This window comes from Nicotiana tomentosiformis, chromosome 9, assembly GCF_000390325.3.
Source record: "Nicotiana tomentosiformis chromosome 9, ASM39032v3, whole genome shotgun sequence".
In the NCBI taxonomy this organism is placed as follows: Eukaryota; Viridiplantae; Streptophyta; class Magnoliopsida; order Solanales; family Solanaceae; genus Nicotiana; species Nicotiana tomentosiformis.
The window spans coordinates 94711422-94729878 of NC_090820.1; the positions used below are offsets into that span (position 1 = coordinate 94711422).

General features: G+C 35.2%; 1 protein-coding gene across 1 annotated transcript; it reads right to left on the bottom strand.

Annotated features, from left to right (window-relative positions):
* Window positions 1-1664: 1664 nt before the first annotated feature.
* LOC104088689 (uncharacterized) lies at window positions 1665-17899 on the bottom strand. The gene is made up of 14 exons (XM_009593409.4): window positions 14328-17899; window positions 14143-14224; window positions 13332-13442; window positions 11894-11991; window positions 11706-11789; window positions 10927-11063; window positions 8817-8889; window positions 8654-8699; window positions 6785-6894; window positions 6479-6586; window positions 6322-6381; window positions 5982-6043; window positions 4079-4391; window positions 1665-2948 (listed from the first exon to the last, which is right to left on the bottom strand). The coding sequence occupies exons 1-14, from the start codon at window positions 14397-14399 to the stop codon at window positions 2064-2066; spliced, it is 2241 nt and encodes a 746-aa protein (XP_009591704.1). The 5' UTR covers window positions 14400-17899; the 3' UTR covers window positions 1665-2063.
* Between the last annotated feature and the right edge of the window lie 558 nt (window positions 17900-18457).

Below are 18457 nucleotides of genomic sequence, written 5' to 3' on the forward strand. Positions count from 1 at the left end.
ACATTAAAAATAAGCTTTAAGTCGTGTATTCACAAATTGATTCAGAAGAATAGATGAATATTAGGGGAAGAAACGGATAAACTATGATTAGCAATTGGCTGATCTTCTAATTGACAAATATAGACACTAAAAATATGATAAAATTTATTTGCATCTGAGTATTTACAAGATATATGAATAGTATAGCACATAGGCTTCTTTTACTTAACTACGATTAGTTAATATGCATTCTCATCTTATTAAATGTCTTAATAATGATAATCTGATATGATTTAGTGTAAGCACTCGTTAATTTGTGAAAATGAAACTGAAAGCCCAATGTTCTAACAATTTATAGTAAGAAGGGAAATATAAGTAAATAAAAAAGAAATAGCACCCGATATTTAGACCAAGCAAATAATATGAGATATGTATCTTGTACTCCCTCCTATTTGACCGGGCACGAAATTTAAGAAAAGAGAAAAGACTTTTGAACTTGTGGTGTAAAATGAGGCACATATATTTTGTGTGGTTATAAATCATTGCATAAAGGTAAATTGTTTCTAAATAAGGAAAGAGATCATTATTTTTGGTACGGACTAAAAAGGAAATAGATTCACATAAATTGAAACGAATTGAGTATATAAACTTTCATCACTTAATTATGATTATCTAAATACTTTTATTTGTGATTCTTATAGTTTAAATTGTTAGATTGGTATAAACTTCAAATACAATTATCTATTTGTTTGGATGTTGTTACATGTTTTTTCATAATATATCGTATTGTATTGCATTGTATTGTATTGTATTGTTTGATGAATACAACATTTGGATAGATTGTATCATGCGTCGTTGTTTCATGATGTCATGCACCAACAATATTAACAATAAACTTGCAACATTATAAAGAAAAAATAGGATATATAGTAGAATTATTATATAAAAAAGTAGGATAAATGATAAAATATGATTATTTCATAATGAGGAAGGGCAAGATGAGGGGAAAAAAAGCAAGGAACCGACGCTTACCACACTAAATCCGTCGTTCCATAAAGTGACACTTTTTATCGTTACATAACGATGTATTTAACGATACGATACAATAAAATTTAAGTAACAATCAAAACAAATATTATATTTAAAGTAACAATACGATACAATACAATAGGTAACAATCATCCAAACAAGCAGTAAATATAATAATAATAATAATAATAATAATAATAATAATAATAATAATAATGAAATAAATGATTACTAGTAATATTATGCCTCAATCTCAAATTTTTAGATGATATCGCTTCATTAAACCGCATCCCGAGCTAGTACTATACAAAATTAATAAAATAGAAAAGCCAAAATTTAAAACGTCAGTACTCTTTGTCTTTGTTCTGCACATCTGCAACTGCACGTGATTTTGAATTTAAATTACTCCCTATATACATTCCTACATCTTTTATATAAATATATATAATTAATGATTGTAGCAGGCTATGAGGCATGTTTCCGACATTTTTACATTTTAATAATTGGTCTCTTTTGCTGGCACTGGTCAGGCATTAAAGTTCTTATGTAAAGATTACTCCAGAGAGACAAGAATAGTTTACTGAAACACATAATTCTAAAAGAGCTGTGAAATTAAATTAAAAATAAAATGAAAGTCATACAAAACACAAAGGAAGAAGTAGCAAATAATCTCAATATCTCCAAATCTTCTTTCTTTCAAATAATTTTTGTTTCCCTTTACTTGGCTTAAATAAAAGGGTGATATTTATCAAGGTAATATTAAGAACAAATAGCATTGTTACAGCCAATTGATAAACTATTTCAACGTCACAAAATGGCAATAATAACCGATGAACTCGGTCTACTGCCATGTAACTGGATTTAGTTTCTATTAAAAATGCAGGGTAAGGTTGCGTACAATAAACCCTTATGGTCCAGCTCTTCCTCGGACCCCGCGCATAGCAGGCCCTTAATGCACCGGGCTGCCATTTTAACCACAAGCTAAAATACAGATGGTCAGGTTTACTCTTGCACTTGAAGAATATCTATCTAATTTACAATAAACAGAATCTGATTCACCTAAAAAGAGCTGAAAGTGTCCGTTTGCTAGCTTTTTGTTTGCCCTTCTCAGCTGAATCCAAATTCTTCCCCTGAGAGTTATGATTTTTACTATCAAACTTCTCATTTACTTCTTCAATACTATGTTCATGCAAGGAATCATGCTTCTTTATGAACTTGTGATCTTTACTAGCCACATCTTTCATCAAAAGATTCAAATGGTTAATAGATGTCTTCTGTGACTTCTCATCATCCTTTTTCTCCTTTCCTGTTACATCACAACAGTGTAGTTTCACCTCTTCCAGCAGCATCCTTATTTCATCCTTAAACAACTGCGTACGTGTACCCTTAATTTTCTTCCTAGTTACGGTATCCCCTCTATCCAGTTCCCGACTGAGAAAATCTGTATCATCAATCAAATCTTGCTTCTTGAGAGCCATCTCCTCAGAGCGCTCAGCAGCAATGATCTTCTGCTTCTTGGTTACTGCCTCCACTAAATCACTGCATCCCTTCTGATTTAACTTTTGCTTCTCAGTTCTATTGTGTTGCAATTCATAATTTTCATCAAGCTCACTATCGTCTTCAGACACATACTCTGGCTTCATTAGCTCCACATTTCCATGGAAAGTCTCCTGGGAAACATCTTCCTCCTGTCGACCATCACCTTCAAGCAGGACATGTTTCTCCGCTTCGATCACTTCAACACCTGTGGAGACTCCTGGAACTATGGTATCAAGGATGACTTTGCCGAGAAGGAACCTTGTCTCATGCACGTGTCCTTTCCCAAGAGAATTGTAATCTATCTTGAAATTCTTCTTACTGGTTTTGAAAGATGTAACACCTTTCACCAGAATGTCAAACATAAGCTCGACATCTTTGCCCATTCTCATTGATACAAAGACCTGCAAACCAGACATCCAAAAACTCATTAAGCTAACAAAAGAGCAATTACCATTCTGATAGCCTATTAAACACTTTTCAAGTAAGAGGACACGAGAATTAAAGTCTACTGGTTCTCCTTTTTCTTCCCATTTTGTATTCAAATCAACAAAAATCGTGACTATATATACAAATAGTATTTACTTTATGGACAAGCTGAGCTGGTTTCCCAATGAATTTATTAGGTCCGTTTATGATGGAGAGGCAAGCTACAACATTTATTCCAAGTACACTAAGTCTTAAGTTTCCACAAAAGGTAGATGCAAGATACCGTGTTGTTTACGAAGTAAATGAACACCGTTACATCAGGTTCAGAGAAACAGGGATAATCACCTCCTTGTGAGTATAATGAGCTAGACTCTCAAGGTTAGGAAATCGTTGATGCGTGCCTTTAAATAAAGAGCTATTTCAAAATGTACTTAATCCTTTCCCGTCCATAGCACGCACTGCAAAAAGGTTTAGAAAGATTCTCTGTCTTGTTGTATGAATCAATTAAGTAATTCAAGGCAAGAATTACGAAATGGTTGACTTTTTCTCTAGGGAAGTCATCTACCTCCACCTCTAGGCCCTACAATGTGGGTCCTATCGTTTCATAATGACTAGGAGGTTACCACAGATTAACAAAAAGAGTTGACCAAGAGATTATAAGTCATAGATATTCAAGTCATTCCCCCATTCCCTGCTGATAAGGGGAAACCAACAGGAAACATTGTTTCGCAAACACAGGCATTCCTAGAAACTGGAGCATTCTCCTCTCCTCATTTTATATGGCAAGGCTGCTACTTGAGAGACAACTGGACTAACTCTCTGATCAAAAGCTGATTTACACATTTATCAACAGAAAATTCCAGATAGAATTATATATCAGACATTTTTCACATTTTACTATTGAAAAAGGATTAACGCAGCTTCTGCTTTCAGATAGAAAATTAGCCTATTTGACTCTTGGATGAACAGCATGAACTAACTGGGATCTTTCATAAAAGTCAAGCATAACTTCATAGCATGCTCAAATAAAGTGAAATGACAAGACTGACAAACCAGCTTGGTGTAAGCAACAGTTAGATGTAAAAATCGAAGTATGTTTACCCACCAAACCAGAGCATGGGGCTCCTGGGAACTTGGACAATGCTTCCAGGAGGCTGTCCCCGTCAGTTAAAATGTTTATAGATTTTTGGACTTGCACTGCCAGCTGTGCAACTCTTTCTGCAAGTTCATCATCTGAAATGGAGACTTGAGAATCATAGACTTCAGGTGCATACACAGCTGCAGCTTCAGAATGCTTCTCTGCAAATTTAACACCTTCCTTCCAATTTCCGTGATACAATACAGAAGCAAAAGTCAGGATGACAAGCGCATGTTGAGGATGAGTGATCAATGCCAGATGAAACGCCAAGAGTGCAACCCTGTCATGCACATCATTGAAAAGAAAACATTTGTCAAGTATCAAAGTCATAACAAGCCAGTTCTCACAACACTAGTGCAGGTTAACAATTCATCTAATAGACGACTGTCAAAAAAATTATAGCAAAGTGATCAAAAGAATAGCAAAATCCACTACTGCGACAGTAGGCAGCCAGACTATGAGCTGCAACATCTGCTGTGAAATAGAGTTAGAAACATGACTCCGAAGAATTCGCATGCTGACTGCAGTGTATGAGAAAAATTGAACTATGGGATACTCCAGAGTAAACGTGTCAAACAATGAATCTACCATGATGACCATGCAGCATGTAGAAATTTCTTCAAACCTGTAAATGTTTAAAATGCCTCTAATTTGCAATTTAAAAAACAAATAATGAAGGGAGCGACATAGATGTAATATCTAAGATGCACAAGAAAAGGTTCTATCTTGTTGTAGTTATGGAGCTTAGTTGTAGTGATGATGCCAACTTAGGCTTTTAAAGTTGGGAAGGATGCTTCTAATGGCAGTGTCCAGAAATTAAAATCAAAATATGACAAAGACAGAAGAAGATGCTTGTTTTCTGTTCACAGTGCTGCGTTACCTCCTCACTATGGAAATTCAGTAGTAGAAGAAGCTTCAATGGTTCCTTTACAGCATTTAATATAGTTGTCCTGTGGACACCTTCTAATACCCTTCTCTCTTACTTTTTTGGTGTTAGCTTCTTCTTTTTTTTGTGGTTTAGGATGTCTTGTTTAAGCTTTCACGTGGCTAGCGAATGAATGCCATTTGTTATTTACACGGATCAGGCGAAATTCAAAGTAGTTCCTACGGTTAGGGAGCTTACACTTGTCCTCCCTTTGCCAAAGAATAGCCATATAATTTCAGTGACTCAATGATTAGGATTGAAAACTTGTTTAGTTCTTTTTTTTTTTCATCAAAACTTGTTTAGTTCAAAGCATACAAAGATTAGGTATGACTACTCGTTTAGTTCAAAGCATACATAACAATCAAAAGAGAAGACTGCAAGGTCCACTGTTAGCTTAACAGCAGCAGCAGGGTTTCAGCTTAGTCAATTCTTCCTATCCACGTCAGCACTTGAGACCAAGCTAACATAATAACTCTGTTATACTGCTGCAATACTATGATAGAATTAATGGACCTTCTAATTAGACAAGTCTAGAGAGCAACATATATCAAATTACAGCTCTGAAAGCAGCAGTAGATACAATAATATCCAAAGATGAAGACCATCTCTCTCAGGGAGGAAGTGTCAGTAAAAGGACAGAGAGGGGTACTAGAAGCAAAAGCCTCATGGAGATAAAGAATCCAATCAACATATCTGAATCAGACCTCAGAATAAAAACGAAAAGAACTTGACTAATGATAAAGCTGCAGCAATGTCATGTCACGGGCACAATATTACATGTCACTAATTATTACAGGTGAGAAATGGGAACAATATTATGTCACTAATTACTGGAAGGGTGACAAAACAATCAAATGCCAAAAATGAGACGCAAAAAACCTCACTAAAATGCATGTCATAAGACCAAATGTTTTATTTGAACCCAAATAATTTATATCAACTCACCACACACTATCATGTGAAGGTTGACCGCAGGTGACAAATTGATCCAAGCTGGAAAATAGTTTCTGAAGAAAGCTGCGACTTATAAATTATATGCTTAAAACACAAGTAAAAACCAACAACAAATTAACTTTAGAAAATGAATATGCCCACACGCGCATGCACCATACACAGGAAAGAGCTGGTCTTATAAGTATTTATAGGAGCAACCAGAAGCTGTAACATGAAATTATAAGATGTAGACAACCCAGGAAGAGTTGATATCAATTAAGTGTTGGAGCAGGTATAAGGACTTATAAATTTTTTAAAGAGGAAGAAAGAGATGCAGCAAGAAAGAGCATACCATCAGCATCACAGAACTGTCACCCGATTGTTCGCAAGCCTGTTGAGCAAGGTACGCTCCCTGTAAATGATACACATGCACATTAGGCTATTTCCACCATTCTAAGGTGTATCATTTTGTCAGCAAGCCAAAATGAGATGCAGCAATGTGGACATACATGAAATGGCAACACAATCTCAAGTATATTGTATCTCTGAAGTAAAGAAAGAGAAGGCGCCGCAGCCCCATATGACATCATATAATTTAGTTCCATCCTTATTCTAGCCTGCAAAAAAAAAAAATAGAAAAATTAGTGAGCACGGAGCATATGACGTAGAGAGTTCCCTTAAAAGAGTAGGAGCTTTATAAGTTTCAGGGATGTCCAACAATGAGAAGGGACAAATAGGAAAGAGAAAGCCGATTGAGAAAAGATGATGTGAATTACTAAGCCAGATAAATGGCTTATCCAAAAGTCATTGTATACCTTGGACAAGCTCATGATGGATGATGAGAATTCATCCATCCAATCTTCTATCTCCTTTGTAAAGGATAAGCTAAGACGAGCAGCCAATCTCAAGCCGCGCAAAATTCTCGCTGAGAAAAAAGAAAAGCCAAGATTAGTTCCATCACATTAACAATTAGGGTTAAATTCATGTAATCCCCATCTATTCTTGAATTCAACAATGTCAACCCCATTCTACTTTTAGTTACACTTAATCCCAAGCTTTCTTAACTTCACATTTTGCCAAATTGATTAGCAGTAAAACAGTAAAACCCCGTCTGTTCTTTTCTAACAAGGAGAATGGCTGTAAACTCTTCAAACCTCATGGTACCCCATGTTTATACCTTGTGTTCCACCTTCCTCTCACTTGAGCTACAAGAACACTACTAATCCATTTAGCAAGAATTATTGCCCCGTTCCACCCTCAAACAAGCACGCTACTTTCCCTCTTCCCCTCTGCCAGCCAAAGCAGGCAGAAGCAGCACAGTCACCCTCCTTCTCCCAATACTACAATCATCCTTCCCCAAACATTCTGCTCCTTCCTCATGTGGTAAACCTTATAATCCCCTCTCTTCGCGCTCAAATATAACCCCTCTCGTCATGCTTAACTTTGACACCATGGGACCTCCTACTTCATCGCCTTGTAAAAGAATTATTTCTCCATCTCTTCACCTAATTGTCCCCTTTAAACGATTGCCTTTCTAAGACCAACTCAATCTCCCACAATCACTTTAAATACAATCAAAAAACATTAACAACTAGGTACTCGACATTCAACTTCAACGATGTTTTCATAAATTCTATAATACTAATCCCCCCCCCCCCCCCCCCCGCTGAAATATAACCCCTCTCGCCATGCTTAACCTTGACACCATGGGACCTCCCACTTCATTGCCTGTTAAGAGAATGATCCCTCCATTTCTTCACTTAATTGTCCCCTTTAAGCGACTGCCCTTCTAAGACCAACTCAATCTCCCACAATCATTTTGAATACAATCAAAAACCATTAACAGCTAGGTACTCGACATTCAACTTCGACAATGTTTTCATAAGTTTTCTAATACTAATATAGTAGTGCTGCAAATAATTATAGAAATAATGCAGTCGCAAGGGAACTTAAAAGTACACCAATGGAAGGTTTGGATATGGGCAATTGGTTATTGCACGAAGAGGGGAGCTAGGAGAATCATGGAAATGAACAGCTAAGGGGTTAAGAGTATTGCTGGAATAAAGAGACCATATTTCTAGAATTAAGACCAAGTGTTTGCAGAATCTTTTCTTATGGTGTAAGGGTAGTCTTATTGGCAGCACAAACGAGTATATGGATTTCTTGGACTTGCTAGGGGGCAGACAGTAGATGTAATCTTTATGTTCTTTATGTTCTGATCTGCATTCCCTTTGTTATTCTACTACGTGTACCATGTTGGTACATTCTATCAATAAAACTTTTACCATTTCAAATAAAAAAAATTATCCCGTGGAAATCTCATGATCCAATTATGAAATTGTTTGGAGCGTTTAAAAAATTAAAGATCTATGTTTTTAAGCGTGCTAAAAAACTGTTTAGGGGGTGCATAAGCGAGTTATGGATGAAAGGGATGCAATCACTTTAACCAAATAAAATAGTAATGCTTCCCTCCAAAATTGAATGTTTAACTTTGTTTAGTTATTTACTTATCAAAAAAAACTTTGTTTAGTTATTAAGAAAAGAAGTTGACAATGTCTACGTTTTGATTTGTAAGGAATAAGTAAGATAAACAAATACAAAAATAAAATACATATTCAATTCGGGATGTAAGGAGCATGAACTAAGTCTTAATTCATGACAAATTCTTAAATAACTGCACCTACCACAATCCTCTCCAAACGACAAGTGAGCGGGTACTAAAGTCCGCAGCTGAATTCATATCAAAATAAAACTTTTTAAATCCCAACACATCAAAGTAACTATTTTGCATTACATACTTGAAGATAAATTTTTGATAAAGTACATACATGAAGATAATAACCTCACCTTTAAGGATCTTAGGTCCTGCATTGCGTTAACATAATCATAGATTCTATTCACCAACGGATTGAAAAATAAGCTGTTTCCATGATATTAGAAAAATTAATAATGAGTTAAATAGCACCCACAAACTCAATAATTTAAGTATCCAATCAATCACCATAACGAAAACATATCAACCCACAGGCCATAGCTTTTGAACTGCAGAAAAAGCATGTTTAATTTGGCCCAACATTCTCTAATATGTAAAATGCTTTGTTTCATGGAACTAGAAAAGAAAAAAAAAGCGTAAGTTACCATGTATGCTACATATGGCATAACAGGTAGATATAATTCATATTGACTTTGTGGAGGACTTTCCATAGAAAGATACTGATAAAGACATCAGTTTAACGTATAACGCAGAGAATAGCAATTTGAGATTTTAAAAAGAATTGATCGTTTATGAGATTACATAATTTTGTTTAGCAGAATCCTATCAACACCAAATAAATTGCTTAGTTTAGCTTCCCAAAATGCTATAATGTTCTGAAACAACTGTCAATTCACATCTCACAGCACTCCATTGTAACAACTGGGCAATTACACCAATATTTGAGAAAACATTAACCAGGTCCCTCGCACTAGCATAGGGTTTAATATCTTCAGTTTTTTGCCTTTTTTCTGAATCCGCTTGCAAATGCTAAGGATGACTGATTCTAGTGAACTAAATAAAGCACCTAGAGCTTTGCCAACAACTTGTGGAGGTGCAACTACAATTAAATAACTGATCAGGCTGACTTATTCTCTCTTCTTGCAGCTCACAACCCTCCAAGAAAAGGAGCAACAGACATTTCCAACTTCTTAGTCATAGCTCTGGAAACCGCTAACAGTTTTCTCTCATCTTTCCTCATCCAAAAAGATGAAATGTAGAAACCACTTGGATAGATGAGAGTGAAACCCTGTTACAATTCTTAGAATCTTTTGTATGGATAGTCAGGGTTTTTTCTTTTTTGCTTCTTTGGCTCTCTTTTTGCATGTTATCACATCATTTAGAAAGTGCTGGATTTTGACACAATAATACTTACCATTTATCAAAAAAGAAACCACTGAATAATTCTATTCATTAATCCATGCTAAACTGAGTTATGAGTAGTCATCAAGGATCCCACATGGTGTAATGAAATGCAGCATAGCACTACCTTCAACAAGTAGAATTCCAGTTTCAGCAAACTGAAAATAATGGTGTTTAAAAAAAACACAAATTCTCACTTCATCAAAAAACACAAATTCTGGTTTTTGGGAAACATGAGTTTTATAAATACCAAAAATCATCTAAGCCTAATTTATAGCAAACTAATTCTTTGCAAAATCAACCCACCTCTTCCACTCTGACTCTTCAACTTTCAACCATTTTCCTTAAAAATCTAGAAAGAACTAAAGTTACTTCATTTGAAAAGTATATGATCGTCGCTTAATCCAATAATCCATGTTACTTTACTAGTTTATTCCACATTTTACATAAGATATGTGTCCTAATAATGATCCAAGGTCTGAGTGATAGTTTCATAAATTCTTGGGTGAACTTTTTGTTGTTAAAACATTTAGTCCGAATATAATATTTCTAGAAAACAGTATTTGAAATTAAGAAAAGTGCACAATTTTTTCCCAAAGTTGTTTTCCATACCACCTAATTAGGGCCACAACACGGAGAAATCAAGCATGGAGGTGCCACAGCACACAGAACTTCCCTCTACATGACTGCCACCTCTTGCTACAATCAATTCCTCCACATTTTGGTCAAAATTAAAGATTGTTCTGCACTCATTGCCTTTTCTATGGATTATTAAGCATATAATCAACACCAGTACCAAAAATAAAAGGGAAATGCATGAACTGAGCAACAAATTTGGATGTTATGTGTTAAATTCTCCTTTTTTTTACCGGGTTGGCAGTCTCTATACCTATTCAGTTAGGATTGGTGTAACTGAAACCTAAGCTTTAGCAACCAAAATTAAGTTCCCAACAGCAATAAAACTTACAACATTTCCTATGCCTTCTTTTCCCAGGAGAAGTCCACAGAACAAAAATTAGCTTTTAGCTTGTCCACTTAGAAAAATACAAAACAGAAAGATACCTGTTAATAGTGAAATCTCTGTGCATGGAATTCTTCCAGAGAACGAAATCTTTCTGATCACATCCCTTAGGCATTTTAGGAACAAAGAGTTCCTCTTCCTTTTCAGCATTCTTTGCCACAGTATCAAAACTTGATACCTGCAGTTAGTGTAAGTAAAATTACTTCAATAGTTTTGATTGTAAAAAGGGTTTTCAGATCTCTAATTTATCTCTTACTAGACTAAAACAAAAGGAAATTTTCCTGTCGTCTGGATACCAAATCAATGTTCTTCCGAGAATGTTGTGATCAAAATGGTAAATTTACACATCAAATGTGACTTGCAACTCAAGCACTTCTCAATTCTCCAAGCATTTAGTTGAACAGTTCTGAATTTTTCACTTAAGCTAAAATATACTCCCTCCTTTACAATTTATGTGAACCTATTTGACTGGGTACGGAGTTTAAGAAGAAAATGAAGACTTTTAAAACTTGTAGTCCTAAACAAGCCATAACATTTGTGTGGCTATAATTCTTTTGAAACTTGTGGTGTTAAACATGCCAAAGTATTTGTGTGACTATAAAAGCTTCTCATTGAGGGTAAAATTGAAAGTTTAAGTTAAATTATTTTCAAATTTAGAAAGAGGTCATTCTTTTGGAACGGACAAAAGAGAAAGGTTCACATAAGCTGGAACCGGGGGAGTATATATTTGTCGGAACAGCATAATGTGTACAATGTGAAATTGTGTTTGCGCAAGCCCAAAAAGGTAGCACATTTGGTATCCCAAAGGAGTTGCACCAACCTCAATAACAGATCCTTTGACATGTACTCTACATATCGGAAACCTTTGTCCAACTATTTGGGAACGACGAAATTGCTTTTTTATCTGCAAGACGTACAATAGCATAAATGTTTGAGCCCAACTATGAGTAACTGAACCCTAATATAAATGTCTCATAACAAGGTGATGATTCTGAATGCATCAAGAACCTGTGGAAGTCTTGCATTTGTGATTATATCAAAGTCTTTTGGTATTCTATTGAGAATTAGATCTCTGACACATCCACCAACCAAGTATGCTTCAAACCCTGTGTATTGCAATTTGGTCAAAGGCTAACTTTCAAAAAACGAGAGTAAAAAGAAAAGAATATGTATGATCATACAAGAAAGAAAGACATGCAAATGAAGTTGTACTGGACAAGGGTGAAAAAAGCATAGGGGTCTTTTATCCAAATAAATTATTAGGTCATGTTAAAGTGTGTCTAGATTCACATGTCTAGACTCAATGAACTTGAATAGATGAATATTCAACTAATTGGTTAACACCGCTCAACCACTACTGCTCCCTTCCATTACATGCATCTGGAGTAATAGAAAAATACCAGAATATGTGTTTCCTGTCCTTATGCAGAAAGAAGTAAAAAAAATTGAAGGTTATTCTAGAATTTTCCTACTTTTCTCAGAAGGTTCCAGAATAGTCCTACAAAATTGTAAGAGAATAATCACTTACCCTTACTGTAAGTGTAGACTATTACTTACCCTAAGTTAAGACTCCTAAGAGCCCCACTTGTATAACATCAATAATCATCTCAATAAGATCTTTTCTCTTATTTTTGCTTGCTTCAAAGCAACATACAAGAGGAATCCTTGTAAAATTCCTTGATTTTTGATATTCTTAATTATGAAATAATCATTAAGAATATCTTGATGTTTAGTCATCAAGAATATTCTACCCAAATATTTTCTTGACTCTCAACAGGCCTCCTCAATCTCAAGTAGGTGAAACAACTTGAGTATGTTTATTTTGAGAAAAGGGATAATAAAAAAATCACTTGACTAGCAAACAGTCACGAAAATCATATTATTGGAATAGGGAACAATCACTGAAATGAAAAGCAAAGCTGAAAATCTTTTTTCCGGAAAGTCGTTGGTAATTGCACAGCGGAAAAAAGTGTTTCTTATTGTTAGAACATTGTATATAGACAGAATACTGTACAAAGCACACTTACTGGCAACAGATTTATAGGGATTTGTAGGAGTTAGCTACCTTAGTTAGAATCCTCTTCCCATTTATTTAAACCACTGATTCTTTGAGTAATAGACATTGGAAACTCCTCCAGTACCTTTTTATTTTACATGGTATCAGTCGCATTGGTATATCCTTATTGTCCTTCTAGTTATTTATGTTGACGATATTATCATTACAAGAGATGATTGTGCAGGGATTTCTTCTTTCAAATTGTTCTTGCACACTAAGTCTCATACTAGAGGCTTGGCTCTCACTCCAGTTTGCTTTCAAACTTGTCATTTGTAAAGCAAACATCTTTCAAACTGACAAGTTTGAAATCACATAGTTCTGGAAACACGTGCTCTGGAAGACAGATCAGAAGCATGCAAAGAAAGGATTGAATGCAACAAAAAGTATCACCTTCACTCTGCAAAATCTTCAGAACAACCCACGCAGATGGTGGTATCATTGATCTACTTATCCCAAAGTTCCTTGAGTCCAACTTCCTCCATTTTGAGAAGTCAATTTGACCTGCATCATAATCATCACATATCATAATTCAACTGTAACTCCCACAAATAATATTTTTCATCCAATCACATGTTTGTTGCACTGTCTCTCCTACACAATCTTTTCCAGCTTGGTCTCTCCTACCCAATGAAAAACAGACAAGCAGAAAAGAAACCCACTTTTGTTTTCTTTTGAACAAGAATTTGTTCTAAAGGTTTATGGAACTTAAGCAAACAAGAAACTAAGAGAGAGAAAATATACACTCAACAGTCACTATGACTGAATCCCAAATTAACTGGATAAATCCTATGTATGCACTCTGCTTTATTCAGGTTTTTCACTACTAATTTGTACACAAAGTATAAACCTACCGCAACCTTCCGTCCAGGGGCAGATGCACAGTAGAAGCTACAGGTTTGGCCGAATACATTAGCTTTGGCTTAGACCTGGGGTACGCGTTAAGAAATCTACTAAATATATACAAATATTAAATTTCGAACCCATTAATTCAAATAGTGAGTGGGTTCAGTGGCATCCCAAACCCAAAAGTTCAAATCTTGGATCCGGCTCTGCATCCATCTTCATTTATCCAAGCTTGGACGCTTTGCCAAGCTCAGAGAAGTAGAGGTACAGCAAGAAAAGAAGTTTTTAAAAGAAAATAAGCAAAAGAAAAGTTGGGCACAAGCAGAAGCTTCAAAATGCACTAAAGCAATATAATTACCTGTCTCGATCACGGACTCAGTACCCGTATTAGCAGAAACCTGAGACTGACTTTCGTATTCAGCAAATGTATGTTTAAATTTCTGAAACACATAATTCTATATTAGTGCTATAAACTGTTCGACAATATGCCTGAAAGAAAAAGTAGCATGCAGAAGAACCAGATATGAGATATCCAAGTGGTACCTGCAAGGATACAAGGGATTTGAGACGCGAGAATAAAGCATTGTCTCTAGTCAGCTTTGATATCGCGGCCATTCAACTTAAAAAACTCTATACCACCAACGGAGGAAGACAAGGGTAAGCGGTCATTTCAGACGTGAGACCGCGCTTCTTTGGCTCTGTCCTGAGATATATGCAATGCCCCTGTTTGGCCAAGCTTTTACCAGGCAAAAGCACCTTTTTTTTTTTTCAAAAGAAGTTTTTTTTTTTTAAAAAAAGTTAAAATGTTTGGCCGAGCTAAAAAAAATACTTTTGAGTAGAATCAGAAACAGTTTTGAAAAAGTAGAAAAAGTAGTTTCTCTATAAAAAGCACTTTTTTGAAAAGCATTTTTGAGAAAAATACACTTAAAAGCAGTTTTTAAAATCTTGGTCAAACACTAATTGCTGGTCAAAAGTGCTTTTTAAGTAAATTAGCTAAACACAAACTGATTCTCACCAAAAGTACTTTTGAAAAAAAATACTTCTCAAAATAAGCTGATTTTTGAAGGTTGGCCAAACGGGTTATTTATTAGGTCACATAGCAACTAGAAATTTGAATATGAAAATTAGGGATTAATAGTCTACTCACTTTTACTTGTCCACGGTACTAAAAATATATTTTTGCTTTTACTTATCTATTTTAGCAAATCAATAGAAAAAAAAATTATTTTAACTTTATCATTAACTACTCATTCCCCAAATTATTTCTCAATACTTTTTGAAATGCTATTATTATCATAAATTATAACAAAAAATGTATTTCATTTATTACTTCTCAGGGAGGCGTAAAAGTACACAGTAGTTAGTTAAACTTTTTCCTTTTTTTTAAGAACCTATCATTCTCGAGGATTAGTGACACATAGTTAGAAAATCAGGGAATTACGCTACTATCAGTATCTGTTATGTATATCTTGAATATTCTACTAGATAATTCTCTAATAAGTACATTTATTGTGTATTTTTTATGTATATTAGAATTATATAATATTGGTACCACTCCTTATAGAATTTTAAAATTTGCAGTTACAGATTTGTACTTTGGGGAGCATATTACTTCTTGGGCTCTTTTGAAGTGGAACCATATTAATATCATGTAACATATAGCACGCACTTGATAAGTGTGTTTAACCATTTAATATTTTACTTTTCATATTCTTTCCTTCTTTTTTTTCTTTTTTTTTCATTCTATTCTTATTTTATAGTGAATCCGCTTTTTAGGTTGGGGATGTTTCGTTGTCGTTGGAATTTACCATTAAAAATTATTATACACTTCCCACATTTTTAACTATTCTTCTTCTCCATAAAAGACTTGTTCATAACAATATAAATCCTATATTTTTTTCACTATTAAAGACCATTATAAAATTACCTTATTTTACCCCATAAATTTAAAAATTACTCGAAAGATTAGTTGATGCCTCACTTTTAACCCATTCTACACATATAAGGAAAGGATACTTCTGAATTCAACACTATTCCAACATCTTCGTGTAACAGTCTAGTCGTTAAGTGTTGAAAAAGAAGTTTAGTTGCAAGTTCTTTTAGATTGTCAGTTTTGTCCTTCTCAAATTTTTTAGTTATTGCAATTGAGTCCTAGCAGTAATTTCCGTATTTTCAATCAAGTCCCTTAGGCAATTAGTGAAATTGGGCCAGGGGTCTAGTATTGAGCTGTAATCAGAATACATCTATATATTTGTATTGTGTACTGAGAGAAGAATATCAAAAAATTGAATAAAATATCCCTCTCCCCTTTTATCTTCTTATCTCGTTCTCTATTTTATCTACTTTTCTTTCATTCTTGGCTAAGTAAGGTGTTACAATTGGTATCAGAACTTTACTAGGCTACTTTCGGCCGTGAAAAATATATGTTGATACTAATCATTTTAAGGGGTTTAAAGATGGTGTGAAAGACTTAAAGGTCCAACTTCAGTCTTTCATGGCGGAAACGGCAAAACGGTTTGATAAGGTGGATAAAACTCATAATCGTTTTAATATGCAACTCAAATAAGCTCAGGAGACAAATTGGAAGCTTCAGCTCATTACCAATCAGTTGGACGCAACAAAGAAGCAAGAAGCTCCTCCTCCGGCCAAATCCTTTGCGTCTGCAGCTTAGGGCTTCCCCCAACGAGTCGGATCTGGCAATCCGCAGGTTATAAGGTTGGGTTAGTTCCATCAACACCCCCATATGCTTCTTCTTTCACTTTCTCTATTGGTAGAGACTCTACTTTTCCCCCAGTTTTTGTTTCTTAAGGCTCTCCCCTCTTGCAAGCTCGTGCCTTTATCTCTCAACAACCCCCTCTATCACCTATCCCAACTTTAACTTCTCCCAAAAACCCTCTTTTAACCCTTAAAGCTTTTACTTCTTAGGATCTTCCACTTGTTTCTTCACCAACACAACATATGAATTAGATATCCCTTGTTGATGATCCTAGTTTTCAGCTTCCTAAATTTTCTAAAGCTAAAATCACCTTTCCTGAATTTGAAAGAACAATCTCTCGTGGTTGGCTTAAAAAATACAAACAGATTTTTGAAATCTATAATATCCTGTAGTCGAGTAAACTAGGGTGTGTTTTAATGTATTTAAAAGACCGGGTGGATGTTTGTTTCAACAGATGCTTGGCTCATAACAGAGGTAATATCACTTGGCCTATGTTTTGTTTTGAGTTGTGTAGGAGATTTGGGAACATTAGGCCACTCGATATAGTTGATGAATTTAACAAGATCCGACAAAGGGGAAGTGTAGACAGCTATTAGGAAAAGTTTGAGGAGCTCACTAGTTACATGATTATTCTTAACCCTCTATTAAATAAATCATATTTTATTGCTAGTTTTGTGAGTGGACTAAAATCTGAGATGGTGCCTTTGGTTAGGCTTGCTAACCCTACTAGCCTCGTTGATGCTTATGAAGCAGCCAGAATGTATGAGAAGTCCTTTCAAGCTTTAGCCAAGCACAATAGCCACAGACCTTTCTCTTCCCAAACAAGACCATATAATCCTAACCAGCTTACTTACCAAAGAACCCTTGTTGTTATTAGACTACTCCTTGAGAATACCCCACTCATAATAACCTATCCAAATCAGAGGATTCAAGCTCCTTGCAAACCAAATAACATAGAGGCACTTAGAGGTCAAGGTTTGTGATATAGGAAAAGTATCACCATGGACACCAGTGCAAACAAAAAATAGTAAATACTATGGAAGGGCAGGAGGAAGAAGTAGAGCTATTCCATGATATTACAGAAGGTTTGGAGAAATAAGAGAAGACCAAGGTGGAGGAACAAACTAATATTGCATTAGCAATAGCTATGTCACACGATTGCAGGAATTCAGATTGAATTCGAGGATCTCAGCACTGCCTCAGGAATTGCTCGAGTAAGTAGTTGAGATAAGGAATTTGCAGAATAAGAGAAGAAGAGAGAAGAAGAAGAGAAGAGAGAATTTAGGGTAGAATTATATGTATTGATTGATAAACGAAATTGTAACTTACAATCCTATTTGTACTGATTATATTGTATTCAAAATGATAAAGTTATAGCAGATTCCTCTCTAACTGAATTCTGTTATTCTAACTACCTCAACTAACTTTAACTAATTTCTCACTATGTAACTAACTTTTGAACATACACGACTTCTTCTTCTACTACTTGAGCTTCTCGAGCCATTCTTCTATAATTGTATATCACTACTCCATCCAATCAAAGATCCTTGCCCACAAGGATCAAATGAAGGAAACCTAGTTTGCAGGACTGTAACAAACTTTCATATAGCAGCATAAGCAGGAACTCCTTGCCACTTTACTAAGACTTGTGCAACAGCTTCATTTCCGTTCTTCACCATTCTTTTTTGCAATACTAGTTCAGGATCAGGGCAATAGGGGCTGGCCAAATCAATCACAGGAGGATAAGAAATCTGAGATGGAACTTCATAACACCCTTTCCATAATGAGACACGCACTGTAAGATAAATCTTAACTCTAGCAGGAAGTAAGAGAGTATAGGCAACTGGACCCACTTGTTTGATAATCTGAAAGGTCCATAGTATTTAGCAGCCAATTTGTGTGATGAGAGATTGGAGATGGTCACTTGTTTATAGGCTTGACCTTCAGATAGACCCAA

Excerpts from the sequence above, each read along its gene's own strand:
- LOC104088689 (XM_009593409.4), bottom strand. The coding sequence starts at position 14,399 with ATGGCCGCGATATCAAAGCTGACTAGAGACAATGCTTTATTCTCGCGT. Across the intron at positions 11,790-11,893 it reads CAAATGCAAGACTTCCACAG|ATAAAAAAGCAATTTCGTCG; the intron begins GTTCTTGATGCA and ends TACGTCTTGCAG. Across the intron at positions 6,895-8,653 it reads GTCGTTTGGAGAGGATTGTG|CGAGAATTTTGCGCGGCTTG; the intron begins GTAGGTGCAGTT and ends CTTTTTTCTCAG.